The sequence below is a fragment of the Parasteatoda tepidariorum genome, chromosome 9 (genome assembly GCF_982258835.1).
Source record: "Parasteatoda tepidariorum strain Cologne lab strain chromosome 9, Ptep-v5.0, whole genome shotgun sequence".
Taxonomy (NCBI): Eukaryota; Metazoa; Arthropoda; class Arachnida; order Araneae; family Theridiidae; genus Parasteatoda; species Parasteatoda tepidariorum.
The window spans coordinates 33,087,623-33,108,845 of record NC_141763.1 but is presented as its reverse complement, the minus strand read 5'-3'; the positions used below and the strand labels follow the sequence as shown (position 1 = coordinate 33,108,845).

The 21,223-nt window shown below is 30.1% G+C and overlaps 2 protein-coding genes across 4 annotated transcripts in view; one reads left to right on the top strand and one right to left on the bottom strand.

Moving 5' to 3' along the window:
• The first annotated feature begins 426 nt into the window (after positions 1-426).
• LOC107436513 (uncharacterized) lies at positions 427-9,996 on the top strand. 3 transcript variants are annotated; one of them, XM_087151234.1, is made up of 3 exons: positions 427-2,407; positions 2,498-5,973; positions 9,888-9,996. In XM_087151234.1, exons 1-2 carry the CDS (start codon positions 563-565, stop codon positions 5,957-5,959), a joined length of 5,307 nt encoding a protein of 1,768 aa, XP_087007360.1. In that variant the 5' UTR covers positions 427-562; the 3' UTR covers positions 5,960-5,973; positions 9,888-9,996. The 3 variants fall into 3 exon arrangements, with proteins under 3 accessions (XP_087007360.1, XP_015903747.3, XP_087007359.1); XM_016048261.4 differs by having other exon boundaries at positions 427-5,973; XM_087151233.1 differs by lacking the exon at positions 9,888-9,996 and having other exon boundaries at positions 2,498-6,276.
• The window catches only part of LOC107436512 (man(5)GlcNAc(2)-PP-dolichol translocation protein RFT1), a 33,503-nt gene continuing 22,273 nt past the window's right edge, over positions 9,994-21,223 (bottom strand). The window contains exons 10-14 of the mRNA XM_016048260.4: positions 20,276-20,420; positions 18,086-18,191; positions 16,221-16,349; positions 14,582-14,702; positions 9,994-11,019 (exon numbers count right to left, since the gene is read on the bottom strand). Coding sequence (XP_015903746.1) covers positions 10,846-11,019; positions 14,582-14,702; positions 16,221-16,349; positions 18,086-18,191; positions 20,276-20,420 — 675 coding nt within the window. The 3' untranslated portion in view covers positions 9,994-10,845. The remainder of the gene's footprint in view (positions 11,020-14,581; positions 14,703-16,220; positions 16,350-18,085; positions 18,192-20,275; positions 20,421-21,223) is intronic.

Here is a 21,223-nt window from a genome sequence, read left to right as displayed (position 1 = left end):
TGAATAACGAAGGAAACTGCTGCCCCTTTAATACTTATTTAAATTTTTGCTTTAAAAATATCTTTGAATGTTATTGTATATAAATTAAGCTAAAAAGCGAAAAAAAGCACGAACAACTAATGTAGTGAAATTTTCATACAAAGAAAATCTGCGAAATTAATTCATGTGCACACTTTAAAAATCGATTATTTTGAATTAGTATAGATTCAGATTTTATTTAAAAAATGTGTATAAGTATATTTTGTTCGAATTTTGATGTCAAAAACCGCTTATACTGCATTCTTATGCATAATACTATTAAGATCGTGATAATGTATAGATTAAGCTCACACCTCCGTCTCTTATCGCTTTTCTTAAGTATTTGCAGCTGACTTTAAATAGATCCCTATGTCACGATTTTATTTGACGAAAAACTTCTTTGATGTCACATTCCTGAGAAACAAATGAAATGCGCGTAATTATTGTGCGCATTTCACTCCGAAGCACTTCTTAGACTCGCATACCAAAAGAAAAATAAAAGTATACAGATTGATCAGAGATACTCATTTCCTTCAAATGTACGATGACAAGAAGACTTTTATTGATATCTTTGACTCTATTGCTTTTAGCAAAACAGTATGTGGTGGCAGAAGAAGATTTCTGCGTTTGGTGTAACAAAGAAATGGCTAATAATTTCATGAACTGCATCACTGAAAAATTAATGAATGAACCACAATTCGGCAACATTCCTAAAAACAGTATAAATGATGTGAAAAGCAGTATGCTTGCAGCTTCTAATGCTATGACGAGTACTTCGCAGAGTTCTGAGGCGAAAATGCTAAATGGAGCTCTTGCTGGTGAAATAAGTGGGCTAGTTAAATCTCAAATGGTTTTAACTGGACAGAGTGCACACGAGGTTACTGCAAAAATAATGGATATGATTGCAAATTGTTACATAGGAGTAACTGGAAAACCACATGCTCATTTTGTTCGTAATTTAGGGAAGGCAGTTGATTTCATGCTGTCAGAAGATCAAGACGACAATGACAGTCCATCTGCTGTTGCAAGCAGTTCTGCTCAGAGTGGAAATAACGCACCCGTTCAGCGACCTCCTCCCGTGCTTCCACAGGCTCCCTATCAACAGGTTCCAATTAGAAATCCAGGATTCGTTCCATTTAATCAGCGCTCACCTCTTAACAGCCAACCACCACCAAATTCAAAACCAATGCCTACAACAAACGAACAGCCTAATAGGGAATTTCCCATCAACAATGAAAGCCCACGAGAATTTAACCACCAGGTTCCGGTAAACAATCAACATCAACCTACATTCCACCAACAGCCTCCATTGAACAATCAGCCTCCACCAACTTTTAACAGGCCAATTCCTTTTAATGGACAACCTGCGCCAGGTTTTAACAGGCCAATTCCTTTTAATGGACAACCTGCACCGGGTTTTAACAGGCCAATTCCTTTTAATCAGCCGTCATTTATTCAAAGGCCACAATATTTTAATCAGCCCCATCCAAATGCTGATCATCAGTTACCTACAAATAATCAACCATCACCTATTTTAAATCAAGGACCTCAGTTTCCTCCAGGTCGCAATCAAATTGCTCAAGAAAACAGACCTCCTTTTCAGGTCAACAATCTACCGCAAGAAAACAATTTTAAACCAATACCAAACAATTTCCCTAGACAGTGGAATATTCCTGCCAACAATCCCGAGCGACCAACAGATTCAAGTGTTGCTAGACCTATACAAGGTCAGTCACAACCACAAACATTCCAAGAGAATAAACAGACGGAACCAAACAATCTATACCGTAATTTTCCACGAACAGAGCCTAATCAAAATAGAAACCTTCCAAGTATTTATCAACAAAACCCCTCAAATAGTGCTTCTTCTGCAGTAGCAGTTAATAATGTACCTTCAGGTGGAAATTTCAACGCCCCTCCAAATGTTCCGTATTTAGGAATGAATCCAAAAGGGCCCCAGATTCAGACACCAGTATTAGGAAATAGACCTGAAGTTACTCGCATAGAAAATTTAAATCAAAACAGATACCAACCAGGACAATTCGTGAATAGGTTCCCATTAAACGTAGCAAACAGACCAAATGCGGTCAATTATCAACCCAATCAGGTCGCCATAAACAATGCTCCAATTGTTAACCCACCAAATAATCAACCCAATTCGGCTGCCACAGCTGTTGCTACAGCAGTAAATCCATTAAATAATCAACCCAATCCGGCTGGCACAGCAGCAAATCCATCAAACAATCAACCTAATCCGACCACCTCAGCAGTAAATCCACCAAATAATCAACCCAATCAGGCTGGTACAGCTGTTGCTTCCGCTGATAACCCATCGAATAATCAACCCAATCAAGCTGCTGATAATCCATCCAATAATCAACCAAATCAGGCTGGTACAGCTGTTGCTTCCGCTGATAACCCATCGAATAATCAACCCAATCAAGCTGCTGATAATCCATCCAATAATCAACCAAATCAGGTTGCTAATGCTTCAAGTGCAGCTGCTTCAGAAACAGAAACTAGTAATGATGATTCTTCAAACCAAGAACAAGATGGCGAACAAATAGACAACGCACCGAATGCTGAAGCTTCCGACAGTGCAAGTGCTTTTCGCCATCGAAAACACAAGCATAAACCACCACAGGTTGATAATGTAGACAGTAGGGAAGCATGCGCTTTAAGATTTGGAGAAACGTTATTTGTGTATCTAACAAACTCAACCATATTTCCAAAAGTACTTGATACTTCGACTCCGAAATCTTTTGCCTCCATGATTATTCCTGAAGTTAACAAAAGAGCTGCAACCGATAGTGGATATGAAATTAGTGCAGACCAAATAGAGGCTCTTTCTAAAATATATATGATGCGTTTACCAGAAGGTACCAACAGTCAATTATATGGCGAAAAAATGTCAAAAGCTGTTATGGTTCCGTTGTTTCAAACAGGGTTCATTGGAGACGATTGTGAAGCTGAAGCAAAATCTATTGGATCAAATATTTTAAAGTATTTGAAATTAGTTATTCCTTATCTGAATAACATTAAAAGAAAAGCCTCTCAGTCGTCTTCTTCCCCAGCTAATTCACAAAATGGAAATGCAGTCGCTGTTGCATCAGCATCCTCAAGCAGTGATGCAAATGCGGATTCAGACAATCAGCAGTATGATGATGAATATTATACTTACGATGATGGATACACTGATTATAATTCAAACGATTACAATACCAAGCAGGATGTGGATACTACACCTGGAAACAATAAAAATGAATATTTAACGACAACTGCTGACGTAGATGAAAATTGTGATTATGATGAACATTGGCAAGAAACATCAAATACAAATCAAGAACCAGAGGAAAATAATAATAATAATCAAATCAGTTCTTCTGCTACTGCAGAAGCAGATTCTAACTCCCAGACACCATTTAAAAGTTTTGGGAATTTATTTCAGAGGCCACAGACACCCACTCAAGATCAACCCGATAGCTCTTCCTCAAACGCAGGGGCTAATACAGATTCTCAAGCTCCGAGTCGAAGTTTTTGGGCATTTTCCCAGAAACCAAATGAAAATCCTGTTCAATCAAGTAGCTCTTCTACGAATGCGGAAGCTAACTCCGACTCTCAAGCTCCGAATCAAAAGTATTGGTCATATTTCCAAAGACCAAATGAAAATCCAATTCAATCAAGTGGTTCTTCTGCAAATGCAGAAACTAATTCCAACTCCCAAGCTCCGCGTCAAAAGTTTTGGTCATTTTTCCAGAAACCAAATGGAAATCCTGTTCAATCAAGTAGCTCTTCTACGAATGCGGAAGCTAACTCCGACTCTCAAGCTCCGAATCAAAAGTATTGGTCATATTTCCAAAGACCAAATGAAAATCCAATTCAATCAAGTGGTTCTTCTGCAAATGCAGAAACTAATTCCAACTCCCAAGCTCCGCGTCAAAAGTTTTGGTCATTTTTCCAGAAACCAAATAAAAATTCAGTTCAACCAAGTGTCTCTTCCACAAATGCGGAAGCTGATTCCAATTCTCAAGCTCCGAATCAAAAGTATTTATCATATTTCCCAAGACCAAATGAAAATCCAACTCAATCAAGTAGTTCTGCAAATGCAGAAACTAATTCCAACTCCCAAGCAGCGCGTCCAAGGGTTTGGCCATTTTTCCAGAAACCAAGTGAAAATCCAGCTCAATCAAGTAGCTCTTCCACCGATGCAGGAGATAATTCAAAGTCTCCGTTTGGTGGTTTTTGGAGCATATTTCGAAGACCAAAAGCTGAGCAAGCTTCTTGGAAAGAACCAGGTTTTGCTCCTATTGCTGCTCCAAGCGATAATTCAAATGGTAATCCATCTTCTGCCTCAAACCAAGTACCGGATTCGGTGCAATTGCAAGATTCATCATTAAACCAAAATAAGAGAGAAGATCAAGTGTTAAATGAGGGATCAGATTCTATGCAACCACAACCTAGCCAAGCAGTAAATCAAGGTCCAATACCGAATCAAAATTCAGGACCAAGGCAGTGGAAACCATATCAAGGATTTGCTAATACTCCGAATGGAGGACCAGCCAATACTGGTCCAGGATTTATACCAAATCAAGGACCAGCCAATACTGGTCCAGAATTTATACCAAATCAAGAACCAGCCAATACTGGTCCAGGATTTATACCAAATCAAGGACCAGCCAATACTGGTCCAGGATTTATACCAAATCAAGGACCAGGTGGTGGGCCAAATCAGTACCCTAAACCTATTGGCGGAAGGTTTGGATCAATACCAGATCAAGTAGTTCCTTTTTCAAACCAAGGATTTGGTCCATGGCATAATAGAGATTCTTTACCTGTTCAGGCATCAGAGCAAGCATCGAACCAAGAACCGTCCAATGCAGGACCAGAATACGCCCCAAATCAAGAGATAGATAATTCTCCAAACTTCGCACCTGAGGAAGCGATGACCGATGGCCCAATGGAAGAATCTGGAGAGGGGCCACAGGATGGACCAGGAGAAACCGATTATTGGGGATCTGGAATGGAACCAAATACAGATGAAGAGCAGAAGAAAATGTCTAGTTCTAGTCCAGTTCAAGAATCAGGAGGAGCACCAGATGAAGGACCCGGGAAAACAGATAAGGATACCTTTCCGAATTTAGGACCAGGTGCAAACCAAGGATCGGAAACAAATCCAATCCAAAATTTCAATGCAGAACCTAATCACTCACCGGATCAAAGTGCTCAAAATCCACACACAGGACTTGCTAACTATTTAGCTAATAGTCCTGATGCCAACACCAAATCTCAAATGGAGGAATTAAAAGCAGCGTGCATAAGAAGTATCACTAAAAATGGTTACAACTACAATGAATTAATTTCTACTATGGGAAAAATTTCAAAAGACATGAAAAACATTCATTCAGATTGGAGTGTACCTAAAATATTTTCTTTTACAAATTTCGCAACTATGGTGGCGTGCACTCAAGTATTACAAAATGTTGCAACAGCTATGGCTACGCAAAATGCTCGTCCAAGAGAAATACCTAATAGCAATTCTGCAAATGCAGCGACAACAAATTTTGAAGCACCAGTAAATAGAGGTAATGAAGCTACGATAAAGAGGGAAAACGAAACTCCAACAAACATAATTATTGAAAGAAACAACAATTTCAATGAAAGGCCAGCCATATTACCGCCGAATAATGCACAATTCATTTCAAAATCTGTTTCAAGACCATATGTTTCTCCTCAACAAGGACAGAATAATAGAAATTTCCAAAGAGATTATAACAATGCGCCAAATTACTCCAGACAACCAGCCTTCGGACAACAAAATTCTTTCCCAATAGCTCAAAGACAATCATTTTCTAGTGCGAGTGCATCGGCTAGTGCTTCAGAAAATAATGAATTTTCTGGTGGTGGTCGTGAATATCCAGCTCAGCAAGCAATACAAGTTTAAGGGATTAACACTGGGTAATGTCTTAAATCCTTACTTGATATAAATGTTTTAATTCACGAACAATAACTGGTTAAATAAAAAACAAGCCTTTTAAATTTATCAGGAACAAAAGTTTAGTGAAATTCTTAATACTATTTTTCAATGCTTCAAAAATCATCCTTCGAATTTCAACGATTTTACTGGAAGAATTGTAATTTAAAATTACATAGAAATATCGAATTACAATTTTCATTTATTCTTTATGTACTAAATTTTATTAGCTTAGAATTTAGAACCTTGTTTGCGAGAATAAAGAGCAAATTATTAATTCACGTAAAGTCTGAGTTATAATTCGTAATGTATTGTTTCATAAAGTTAATTTATATCTATTACAATGCAATATGTTATTATTTTGCTCTCATATGATTTGGATTATATTATCGTTCTAGCTGAATACCAGCTTTTCGAATGAGGTCAGAGAAAAGTCACAACAAATCAGTATTAATCAACACTTGGAAATTATACACAAAACTAAAAGACGTATACCGCTCTAAAATTGTATTAAAAAAAAATAGAATTTTGCTTAATAATTACATTTAGGTCATAAAATAACTTCTTAAATATATTTTCTGAAAAGTTTCAAAATGATTTTTTCATTTTGAGCAAAAGCTGGTCTTGTTTTCCTGAAGGTATGTGAAAAACGAGCACTGCAACATTCACCCTTTAACGTTTAGCAAACACTATTCTTCAAACAACAAAGAGCTTAAATATGTCAATTTACTTGGAATGTACTGTCTAGGGTCTGACTAAAATTCTGAATCGAAATTTACTGTTCCGGAAAGGGTTAAAGAGAAAATTTCAACCGTAGCAGTACTGTTGCATTTCCACTTGACAAGAATTGAAACTTAATTTAAGTATCAGACTTAGGTATAAAGAGAATATAGTTTTCAAAGGTTCATTCTTAGAAAAACTATAAGCTCATGTCAACTTTGTTATTCTTTTTTCAATTAATGTGCTACTCATGTAAATTAGAATGTTAAATATAATGTGGCATTGGTATTCCGGTTAAAATAAAACTAGTAGTATTCAGAAACTTGTAAGTCAGGTTCTAGTGAATGTTACTTCAAATATAATCCAGCTTTATGCCCGAAAAAATATTTTGGAATTCTGCCACCTAGGTAGTACAAAATATATTAAGGAATAATGGAATATTTTTATTATTTACAAAACTGCATGTTCCATTAGTATACCTTTGAAAGGGTACCACTGTGTTAGCAACACATATGGTTCTATGTATATGGTTTCATTATTATAACGCGACTTAGCATCATTTCATACAATTATTTTCCTACTGAAACCTCAATGTGATTTACATATCATACAGCTTTAGAGTGTGAAATCATGCACATTAAAGTTCAATGGTCCATAATTCAGTAAAAATGTACTAAATTTTTATTTCCTCCTTATGGATGGCAATGCAAATTTTTTCAATTGTATGGGTGATCTCATGCTCAGAGACTGCATTTGTGAAACGTTAGTTGTTAAATATGGAGATTTATTGCTTTACCTAAAACAATGAATATTGTAGCTAAAGTGTTATTCTGAATTTGCTGGCAAAAAAGCAAAAGAAAAATGATACTCGGGATAAGTGGTACTTCCAATCTAAAAAAGGGAAATGGCATTTTGAACATTTAAAGCGTTTGCCTTTCAATATCTGTTAAATGTAACACACTTTGGAATTCACGAAAGGAGGATAGCATTTCCAGCAATTATTTCAACATCTAAAGTTAGCTAAAAATAAGTCAACACATTTAAACTAATAACTGCGCTCCTTTACTTTAATTTAAATTATCAATCTGGTACTTTCGTGGACTAATAAACTTTGATGTGTGCGAGTGTTATGCTCATCCTGCATATGAAGTTCGGATGTGAAATGTTGAACACTAATGACTAGTCCTTGAGTTCTGAGTTAATTTTAACCATCTTGTACATACATAAAATGACTTCGTCTTTCTGGTTTAGTAATAAAAAGATGGACTGAAATAAAAAAAAATTATTTAATAATTTTACCTTCAATATTGAATTTGCTAAATTAAGAAGCAAATAAATTCTTAAATTTTTTTAATGAAGTAAATTAGTTGCAAATAGGCATTCAAATGTAAGAACTAGTAGTTTCATGATAAGAAATTGTGTATGTCAGGATTTTTTCCATATTATTTTGCTTTTCAATATCACTTTTTTTGAAAAGAACTGATTAAAAATTTAAAAAAAGAAAGAATTAAGAATATAAAAGCCAGTAATTAAAAGACATAATCTCGCAGTCAGCTTACACAATTATATCTGCAAATTAGAGTGCTTTCTAATATTGTATTAACATAGCCAAAGCATAATATAACAATGTTAGAAGTACCAAAAAAAACACATATCAAGCAAAAAACATAAATTCATGTAAAATACAGAATGAAACGAAAAATGTAACACATAAAGCTAGTAACGAAATCAAATGTCTATTTATTTATTGACAACTTGAAAAAATGATTTTAAAATATTTTCGTAAAGATTTTGCCAGATTACAAAATATGAAATTAAATGGAGCAGAATGTTTTATATATTTTATGTCTTGTTGTTACTGAAGTACAGAATCACATTTGATCTTTGTTACCTTGGATTGCCCTGAAACTTAGTTTGTGCAAGATAATTATTATACTGGATAAGATAAGTTAATAATTAATAAGAAATGAAATTTTAATTATAATATTTATTGAAAAAATCCTTTAATAAACATTAGAAGACTTTTAGCCACGGATTTACCCGAATTGAAGTTGTGTAAATAAATTCGTTAATAATTTTAACACACAATTAACTCAATTTAATTATATTAGTTGAATATAAATTGTTTTTAATCAAATTTTGGAAGAGTTTGTTTATTTGATTTTTGGGAAAATAAACAATAAATAATAATTATTTACATGGAATCATCTTCGGATAAATAAATTTTACAATAATGTAAAAAAAAAATGTTTTGATTCACTATAAAAGTACTGGAGAACTGGTGAAAGATGCAAAAAGTAATATTAACAATAAGAGGTTCAAACTTTAAACCTTTCTCTTAAGTAAACTATTGAGATCATGTTTTTTAGATTCCAAATCCAGATCTGTTAATAATAATAAAATTTAAAAAAATGATTTTTCAGAGAGAGTGCAAATGAAGTTCATTTTGTGCAATGGATAACTTACATTAAAGTAATAAAGTCTAAACATGTTGAGCATAATTTCCAATAAATTAAAAAAAATAATAAGCAGCACCATTTTTGATTTTATGTTTTCAAAATGAGCGGGCTGTTAGGAAACTTTTTAAGATTGTTACATCCGAAAAATGGATTCAACATATTAATTTTTTTTGTTACACTTGTGATTGAAAACTAAACAAGGAGTACAATGCTCATACCCCTTAAAAATAAGAACAAAGTTTAAGTATATGATTCTCAATATCCTGCAAGACACCAGATATTTTTTCATCAAATTGCAAACTTACTTACATAGTTTGTCAATAGATGGGTGCTGCTGAGAAAACTACACGAGAAAATGAGAAAAAACTATTCTCAAAACAGTCACCCTTTGCAACAACAATCCTGTGCATTCTGACGACAAAAGTAATATACTCCCATAGAAATATTTCAATTAGAATGGTCTGACATGCAGCAGAAAACATTGTTTTATAGATTTTTCTAGTCAGTAATGCTACCTGTTAAATAAATTCGTAACTAATTTTAAAATGATTAAATTAAACATTTATATTTTTCTTCAACGGATTTTATAGGCACTTGTTATTAGTAATATATCAAAGTGTATTTTAATGAATTTAAGCATAACTTTTAAGAACTGAATATGTATATTTTTTAATAAATTAAATCCAATACACAATAATAAAATTTTATATTCTATTTAGAAATCGGACACAGAGAGCACTTGTTAAAAAACAAGACGAACTCAGGGAATCAAAGAAGAAAGCTGAAGTGATTGCTTTACGTTTTTGTTAAATAAAAATACACAAGTTACAGTTTAGTATTTTATTGCTTTAAGATTGAAAGAAAAATAAATAACAAAATATATTGCTTTTCATTTTTTCATAAATATTAACTTTTAGAAAAAAAAATATTAGTATCAATAAAATGTATAGAATAACTACTCGTAAAAATGAGTGCTTGTTATAATAACACATTTGAAAATTCTTTAATCCTTTAACTGTTGAGCTTTTAGGTCATATTTGCACAAGAACCTAGTATCAAGTCTTTCCCAAATGACTGATGGTTTACTGCGCTAATCACTTAAGAAAAAAATTTATGATTTGCTGATTTCTGCTTAGAAAACAAGAGAAATCAGTTTTAAAAGTAATAATAAAATTGGTCAACAGACCGCACTGCTAGTTGAGAAAAAATATGCGAACAAAATAAACATCTACAGCAACAACGTGGTGCAATTTGAGAGCTAAATTAACAGAGTCTTAGGAAAAGTCACACAGTAGATATTATAAGTTTTCTCACTCAGCAGTGTTATCTTATGAACTTTCTAGCTTAGTGAGAATTAATAATTGGGTTTCTTTAGTAGGATGCAGCTGACCATACATTTTTGTCTAGCAATTTTTTTAAAAAAGAATTTATGAAATTATTCGTTATTTTGGGGACACATGTTTCTCTATTTAAAAACTGGGTTATTGTGTTGCAAAATAATCAAGTCCAAACAGAGTTTGGAATCAACAGTTAAAGAATTAAATATTGCATTGCCGAATTTCCATAACAAAAATTAAGCGCTTGATTATGCACTGTTAATGTAAATAAGCTATGTTATAAATCACATTTCATATAAAAATAAATTATAAAAATGAATGTTAAGTATCACAGAAGAGTTCAAGTTGATTTCAGTTTAGCATCTGTCTTATTATGCATTCTCCACTGTTCTTGAATGAAACTTATCAAGGCTTTTTCTTTATTCCAAATGATTACAATTAATAGAAGAAAACACCAACCGCCACACAGTAAATGCCATATCCAACGTTTAAAAGTCATACAACAAAAATAAGCCTAAAATAAAGTAATTAATTTAAGTCTAGATTTTCACACAATTTTTTTTAAAAAGAAAAAATATATATTGTTCAATAAACAATGCATATGAAGTAATACATATTTGCTTACTTGTATTTTGAACACATGGTAATGAATAGTTCCCTCAACATTTGATAATAACACAAATCTAAACTTGTTCTGACCACAATTATAGAGTGACAACGTATAACAAGGTTACAATTTAGTGTGGCTCGTACTCCCTAAACATCACTGGTACCAGAGCACACGTCCAGGAGGTGCACTCAACATTCGGTGCAACCTCAAGGATCAGACGGTGCTTACTAGGCTTACCAGCGGCCACCTTAAGTCTCTTTCTTTCGAGGGTAGTGTTAAAATCTTCCTAAACTGCCCCAGGTGCCACAACATGCAGGCTTCTTCCCAACATATCCTGGACTGTCTTGGACTGGATAAGAGGGACATTCTAGAAAACCCACTTTTGGTGGCTGACTTCCTCCGGGTCATGAATTTCATGGACATTGTTTAGTCCTGCTAATTTTGGGGATTAGGAAGAAGAAGAAGAACAATTTAGTGTGTCCCAAAACAAATTCTTTTTTGCCCAGTCATATATTGTTTACTTCATCAAATATTCTAAAAATTTTTCGGTTTGATAATGTTCACTCATGCTGCTTATTTGAACGCCAAAAAAACTTTCAGCTATTCTGGAGCTGTATTGTCAAAGGAAGTGCAAAATCATTTGCTTCCGCTGGAATCAATCAAGAATCACTGCAGAAAATGACAAAAAAGACTCGTCCTCAAAGCGTACAACCTTAAAAAATTCAAGTTCCTTACAGAGAAGAACAAAAGCGTGAGACACGAAAAATTCCCTTAACTTAGCGATGGGAGATAATTCTCTTCACAGGCTGGAAGGTGGTCACTATGGAGCTGGCGTACAACCTCTAAGTTCTGGTTCTTTGGCACTCCCAGAAAATCAGCTTTCATTAAGCATTGCTATAATCTACAGTCTGTCATAGTTTGAAGAGAATTTTGAGCTCTTTGCAAGACACTCCTCATTCTCATAGATTAAGGGGTCTAAATCAAGGTAAAAAATAAAATCTTTGAGTCTGTGGTACTTTTGTAGACCCTGCACCACTTCCGTGACGGAGATTGGGTGTTTCAATAGGACTTTGGACAAAAATGACACAGAAGAGGTGCAAAAACTATTAATCGGATTTCATAACTATGTGGATGGCTGTCCTATTCACTTAATTTCAATGCATGTGGTTAGGGTGTGTGGTAGACAACGTGAAAGTTTAAAGTCACTTAAGCAACCCTTGTGTCTGGAATGGGGTCAATTGTTGAACAAATGCATGTCACCCTTTGTCAAAAATTTCCAGTCCTGTTTAGCACTCTTTTTTGTTGCTACAGGGAGCCACTTTGAAACATCATGAATATGTTTTAAGCAAAGGTCCAAGCTATTATTATTGTGGCTATTCCAAATATCTTTAATAAAAATACATTTAAAAATACTTCAAGACTGTGTAAGTTGTTGCCACACTGTAAGTTTAAATTATTTCAAAGTAGAATTTTGAGAGTAAATTTATAATTCTGTCAAGTAACAAAAAAAATATTAATGAACAAATTAAATTAAATTATTTTTTCGTAACAAAAAATTATGGTTTTGGAAATCTAGGCTGTTAATTAAACCAATGTAAAAAAAGTTTCTAGACATTAAAAAGGAAAAAGTTTCAATTAGACAATTGGTGGATAGTATCCTAATCAATAACAGCACTAGATGAGTTAAATTTTACTTAAAATATCAAAAACCATTTTAAATTAAGCATTAGTATTAAGAGTTCTAACATAGATCATAATAAATAAAAGCAAACATAATACGCTTTTTAATAATATAGAAACGTTAAATTTATAGTTTGTATGCAAATGAAAAAATTTTTTGTCACTAAGCTAACGAAAATATTTGTAAAAATTACACCCAAGTTGATAAAATGCAGAAATGAGAGTAGCAAAAAAGAGGAAATCCAAGAATGAATATATATATATATATATATCCAAAAATTTGACAAAAATGTGCAATTTTTAAACTTTTAAACCATGTGATCATAAATCCTGATGGTTAATTTTAAAACTGTATGAATATGAATCATATGCATGATTTTAAATTGAGAGAATATGAATCCAGATATGAAGCTTTTAAATCTTTGTGAACATGAAACTCTATATAGAATTTAAAAAATGCGAAAATACAAATCATGATGCATAATTTTTAGATTATGTAAATACGAATTACAATGCATAATTTTTAAATCGCACGAATCCGAATCCCAATATCTAACTTTTAAAGCATGTATAAATACGAAAATCGAAGTTTGATACTACAACCGCAAAAACGAATCACGACATTGGATTTTAAGCTCACGTGAATACGAACCGCTACATAGGGTTTTAAAAGCGCGTAAATACAAATCGCGATATTTTATTTTTAAATATCGTAAATAAGAATCACAATGGACAATATTTAAATCGCCTGAATAAGAATAGCAACGTTCAAATTTAAATCAGATAAATACGAAAATAGATGTTTGATAATAATATCGAGACTTTAAAAATGCATAAATACAAAACACAATATTGGATTTTTAAATCTCGTAAATACGAATCATAATGTACGATATTTAAGTAGCGTAAATAAGAATCACAATGAGTAACTTTTAAATCAGGTAAATACGAAAATCGATGACAGATATTAAAATCGCGTGAATAAGAATCGAGATACTTGCACAGTCTGGACTTGGGATTTCTAAAAGTTTGTATTGCTTTTGTTTAGACATAACAAATAAAAATTTACAAGATTAATTGAATGGGCAAATAAATATTTTCACTGCAAATCCACATCGATTTTTTGTTTTTGCTTTCACGCCAAAAAACAGAAACGTCTGAATTACGAAAATACAAGCTATCCAGCGGACGGATAAAAATACGGAAAATCGGAGAAAATAGCTAAAATAAGTAAAAAAATAGAAAGGTTAGCAACTAGGACGTGGTTTGAATTTTCTGTTTATCTTTGAAAATCGTAAATAAATATAATTATTTTATTTTAGTGACTGAATTTTCACAAAAAAAGAGGGAAATTTATAACAAAAAACCCGAAACTTTTAGAGAATCAGAGTTTTTGATAAAAAGACTGAAATTCGAGAGACAAAAGCGAAAATCTGCTAAAATCTCATCCCTGAAAGTGTAAATTTATTTCCTTTAGAAAAAACTAACCTCCAGAAATAAAGAATTTGAAAAATATAAATATAATTAGTTGTGAGATTATGTATGCAAATGCAAGACTCACACAAAAGTTTAAATGCACCATACTTGATTTTTTTATTCCATTAAAGCATATTATTTGCAGTTAAAAATAATTTTTCTCCAAACTTTTTAGTTTGAAATTTGCTGTGTTAAAATCACAATGCATCCTTTTTGAATTATTTGAAAACAAGATTTTTCATCATGAAATTTGATAACACTTTAATTAATAAAATATTTAATACATTTATAAATGTATAAAAGTTTTTACCTCTGTAAAATATGTGATACAGAAAATCACAGACAAAGCCAATAATATTACTGTATGAGGCATTATTTTCATGAGAAACCACATTTTGGATATTTTGAAATAGTTCTGTATGAAAAAGAAGCTGCAAGAAATTTTATTAAAAAAGATATTAGGTAAATGATTTATAAAATCACTAAAAGCATTCATTTTAATTACAAGAACAAAACAATTTTAAAGGGAAGGAAACTGAATGATTTTTTATATGATCCAATTTGAAAAAAAGAGAAAAAAAATTCATCTTTCCATATAAAATGAGCTTAATTCAATGACAAAATATTTTGCCACAAGACTTTTTTTCTGTCAGACTTAAAACAAATAACAAGTCTTTTTGAAAAACATGGATAGATAAGTGCAGTTTGATTGCACTTAATATGAACGTTACATTTTCTATGTTTATAACTGTATATTAAGTTATTATTTTAAAGAAATTTAAAAAGTTAAAAAATACAAATTGTATTTTTTATATAATATTTTGAAAGGAAACATTTAACATTTGTGATAATAATTAAAAGTTTTCATCATTTATAAAATAACTCTTAGTTTGTGAAAACTATAGTTCTCAATGTTGTTAGAAATCATTAGGCAGTATATCAATATTTAAATCCCCGAAAATTCTTTTTTTTAATACATTAATTTCTTGCAATAATTTAATCAAACATTACATAAAAAAAGCACAAAATATTATTGAATTTAATACAATTCAAATGAGATTAAGAAATATATTCTAATAACACTCATTTGATTATAAATTAATGTTCAATAGGGCTCAAGATAAAATGTATGTAATTTAATAAAAGAAAAGAATAACATAAATAAAGCTTCAGTTACTCTAGAGACATATTTACTTCCAGTTCCTTCTTTCTAGCATAAGTAATTACTTTTTTTTAACGTTTTATGTACATTTTTAAAAAAAAACTTATTGACTATATCTTTAAACACTTCAACTAGAAAATTGGAAAATGCATGAGCTGATTTATTATTGAAAATAAAGGTATTTGCAAGTGAGCTTACACTTACTTCCATATTTGCTTTGATGACTTTCAATACTGTATGAAACAGATAATGATTTTAATTTGTTACAATAAACACTAGCCATATAGGCAATTTACAAATGCACTGCAACTGAATCAGAAAATGGTTTTTTAAATGTACGATGGTATGGTTTAAATTAACATTAGTTGGTTTACTTGAAAGTAATATAACAAGCAAGCATTACATGGGCATACATAATGAAATAGTCATCACTAACCAGCAGTTATATCTTTAGGAAATCTAACAGGCATGATACCAGATGATCGACTAAAAGAGTAATCAGATCATAATGTTTATGAAGTATACTTTTTTGTATTGTTTATTACAGTTGAAATTATTGAAAATGCAAATTTTAATTTGTTAAAAATTGAGATATTACTAAGCAAATATTTTAATTTTGACATAGCATTTATTATTTTTTTTCCATATTGAATACATAAAGTATTAAACACATTCCAATTGTAAAAACCCTGGTCCCTCTTGAAAACAAAGCCTTATTTTTCTATTGATATGTGAGCACAAATTTAAATGAAAATTATAAAAAGATACCGAAACCCCAAATTCTTACCTGTGTACAATGCGAAACAACATATTAAGACAATTAGCCAGTATAAATCCAACACTTCCAAAAAAAGTGACTAGTCCATAAGATGCTAATAGAAAACTAATTGATAGAAGAACAAGATTTTTGTTGTATCTGTAAATAAAATAAAATGCCTTGAAACATACAATAATACAATTACAATTATAATACAAGAGAACAATTGTAAAAGTGTATTTAAATTATTTAGATCATATATATACTTTATTTATTTATTGAAACAGAATTATTTGAAAGAGCTGAAAATCATTTTTTAAAACATTTTTAATCAAAAAGAATGAACTTTTAAAAACTCTATATATAGAAATAGGTAACCGTAGAAGAGTTGGTAGAGTTGGGATTAAATGTAATTTGCAAGTGAGTGATGAGACATTAATTACTTTAAAATTATAAATAAATTGATTAGGGTTCTTGTTGCTTTAAACTTTTTATCTTCTATCTAACTTTATAAGAACAATTTTAAAACTAATATGAACTGAAGCATTTTAAAATACTTACTGTTTCTAAAGCTTCCATTTTCACTTTCTTTAAGAAATTTGTTTCTTTTTGAAGCATATAAATAACAAAAAGCTCATTGAGGTAATAATGTCATATTTATAAATTTTCTTTAACATTTTGTACTAGTGTGTGTATATTTAATTTAAAAATTTCAAACTTTGGCTTTATTTGAAATATAAATATGCAAGCTTGGTAAAAATTATTTAAAATATAAACTTCGAATCAATTTTTCTTGAAGGTGTTAGAGACAATGTTTGTGTGTGTGTGTTTTTTTTTTCAATAAATGAGCATTAGTAGACACTTTCAAGTACAAGATTTAGAAAATCAATAAACATTCAAGAAAAAATAGTGTTTTAAAAAAATTGCTGAAAAAGAACAGAAAATATAGTTCGTAATGTGAAATGAAAAATGCTTTACTCAGAATTGTATTCAAGAAATAAAATATTCGTCTGTCATATTTTTATACTTGTGCTATAAAACAATTAATAAAAACACATTTTTGCATAGTTAAATACCACAATTGATATCATGTCTGTTGCTATGCATTTATAAACATTTTTAAACAACATAAATAGAATTTATCTATGACAATATTCATTTATCATTGAAGAATGTCTAATATATATATAAGCAGACATTTCAAACGTTCTATGTTCAGTTGATGAAGTGTAAATGCTTTCACTCTTTGTCATGTCTGTTGTCATAATTAGTTGTGCATAATTTTTTTTATTCAACTGGGTTATTAGGTTTTTGGTATAAATTAAAAATAATTTTAATATTGTTTCTTAAAATGACAAGTCTGTTATTTAATAACAATTTAATTTAATATGTTAACTCTTTTTTTTTTTTTTTTTTTTAAAGGAAGCAACATTTAAATAGTATAGAAAAATTATATGCACTTTGCTATATTTAAAAATAGTTACGCAAATACTTTCTATTCATTAATAACACATTCTCAAATTTAATTCCCATTTCCAAATGACTCAGAATTTTTTAAGATGGCCAAGGTACACATTAAATAGGTATTTCATACCAGAGAAAGTCAAAGACCTATATTATTTATTTTTTATCAACATTTTAAGCATGATAATTAATATACTCCTATCATGTATCCATAATACACAAATATTCAGTATGTTTTAATTTTATTGTATGCTGGTATTTCATATCTAATAAATAGAACAAATTGCTCATCATTTTAATGTTTCTATAAGAAAGAAATATAAATCTCTTTTCAAGCTAACAATTGCAAAAATTAGTTTTCTAATTTTTAATGATATTTAGACACTTTATAATGATATGTAACTATTGATATAATATAGTTTAACTCTCACCTATCAATTTCCACATGAGACATAACAGCAAATTTGAAACCTTCAGAAATTCCATTAACAGCCAACAAGAGAACATAAAAACAATGCCACCTCATCAATGTCAAACCTAGAAGTAAATACAAAAAATTACTCGAATCAAACAATAAAAAAAATTATCTACATTTAATAAGTGCATACCCGACATTCAATAAAATAGAAAGAAAAAAATATATATAATTTTACAATTTACTAGAAAATAATCCACTTGTTTAAAGTATCATATTTTATGGATTAATTACATAAATTTATAGCACTTTGTGTCTACTACAAATAATAACAATCTGAAATAAAAAAATAAATTATTATTAATTACATGACATTGCGATCGTAATACATACGTTGAAGAGGACAAATATAGAAATTAATAATTTTTAAAACATTATATTACATATATTTGTTAGAACTTGTTGACTTCAAAAGATATTGAAAGCAAGTTTACAGAAGAATGCTAAAATTTAGTCACCAAAAATGTAGGCAAAATAGAATTAAATTTTTTACCTGCATCAGCAACAGGTTGTGATTCTTTTTTTTTTCTTTCATAGACATATTAATTTATTTTTAATGCAACTAGGATAGATTTTATACACATTTTAGAAATCTTATGTTGGCATCTCTACTTTAGAACAGGTTGGATAAGCAAGTGTGAATTGGAAAAGAAATCATATTTACTTTACATAATTAAACCAATCACTAATACTCAAGCTCTTGCCAGTAAAAAAAAATGTAAGCTTTATGTTTAATACTTTGTTATTTATTCACACAAACAATGATCAGATAGGGTTATCAAAGTGCGGCCTCTATTCTTAAAATGAATGGATTCTTCCTTCAGACATTTCTAAAAATCATTTTAGTAAAGAAAGATTTTAAGACCTTTAGGAAAAATTTCGAGGAAAAAAAAAGAGTAAATTGTTTTTTAAATAAAAAGTTTTTTTTTTTTTTAGTATTATTCAATTGATTATTATGTAATTTTGCATTCGAAAAGAAACTGAGCTCTGTTCTTATTATTGGTATAAGTGCAGAGATGCCAACCTGCTCCAAACAGCAAATATATATTTTAAAGTGGTAGTTTATCAATTGTAATTTTTGGTTCAATAAATTCAGTTTAGTAGATTTCTATCCACCACTATTTCTAAATAATTCGTAGCCTTATATAATTCACCAATTTATAGAACTTTTGTCATGCTATACCTTTAAAAAAGCAAGAAAATAGTCACATATTTGCAAGATTTACCTTGTAGTTATTTACGTTTTTTAAATTATTTTGGCATGTCCGGAGCAGTTGGCATCTCTGTAAGTATATTACTGAATGTCAAATCATTTCAGCATCACTTATTTATACTTATTATTATAAAATGGTGCAAAAATAAAAGTTATTCTACATCTTATTATAAAAACTGAACAATAAAGATATTCATATACAGTCAAAGTTCTATGTATAGGTTAATTTCATACAAAAAATTAAAAACTCAAATTTAAAAAAAGAAAAAAATCATTAATAATAAAATAACTTTCAAAATTAAAGTATGTGTTTTAAAATGCATGTTTAATTAAGGAATTTGTTTAATGAATACCTTTTACTAGTAATAAAGTTCATTTATTGAAATTTTTTCCCAATATAGGTGTTGCATAGTGGCATTAAACCAAATAAACTAGGTTTTTTTACACAATATTTAACTTTTTGAAAGGGTTATATTTTAACACATTTTCAAATGAAAACTGAATTCTTAATTCAACATAATTTACAATCTGTAGTTATTTTTTTAGAAGATAAAAGAATACAATTATTTTTACCATAATCAATTTAAAAGAAAAAAAGAATGTGCTTTTTGTCAACAATGTGATCATAAAGATTTTTAAAAGGATGAAAGTAACTTACAAAGATAAACTAAGCGGGCATTCTAAAGAACTTAAATTATTCAAATAACCATAATGCTTTTCATAATTTTCACGTAGCAAATGTTTGCCCTTTATTCTGGAGGTCTTAAAGGTGTTTGTTTTAAAATTTCGCTTTATTGCACTGGATCATATTTAAATATTGTTCATTTTGATAAATGTCTAGCGTTTCAAAAGAATTTATAAACATCTTACATATTTCAAAAGTAATTCTAAAGAAAAAAGCAGTAAAAGATAGAATAATAGCAATTTCCATACCGATTCCAGAACTTAACTTTGTCCCACCATACAAGTATAATAGAAGTTGGGAATAAGAAATTCCAAAAACTAAAATAGTCAGTCCTAATAGAGCCATCAACTTAAGGATATTTCCCAAAACTGTAAGGCATAATGTAATATTTTCCTGAAATAAAATTTCAAGTTTTTAAAACATAATTTTTTTGAAAACATGTTTCACAACTTCATTTCATATTGCAAACTGAACTTAAAGGCATAAAATGTAAAGATATTTTATATAAGAAAAAAAAACATGCTAAAACATAGAGTTTAGTCAGAAAATAAAAGAACACTGTAGTTTATTTTAGAACATACAAAGTGTGAGTAGATAAAGTTAGCTTTTAAATTTACATATAAACATTAATAAGTCATATTTTACATTGAAAACAGCCAGGTTCTCAAAAAAAAAAAAAAAAAAAAAAAAAAAAAAAAAAAAAAAAAATTATGATGAAAAAATTATTGAGTTTTTTTTTGACTTTTTAATTAAAAAAAAATATTTTTAATGTTACTAAATCATTAATAACATTATCTGCTAATAGCCAACCATAAAAAACAACAACATTGCTTTCAAAATGCAATGTTTTTTAAAGACTCAATTGATACATCAAGCTGAATTATATGCAACCTTACAAGGATAAATATTACAAAAGAATATTTAAACAACACATAATTTAATGGCATAAAAATCAAAAAGGGTATATTTTACAAAACTAAAGGTTTTTTAACAGACCAGGAGGTAAATTATACAAAATTAAAAAAAAATATAACATGCACAACTTTTACTTAAGATTTAAAAATCTTCAGTATTCTAAGTAGATAAAAATCACATCATGATGAACTTGTTAATGAATGAGGTAAGCTTAAAATAAAGCTAAAACTTAATAATTTATGAAACTATAAGTTCAATAATAATTAATAAGAACTAATTAT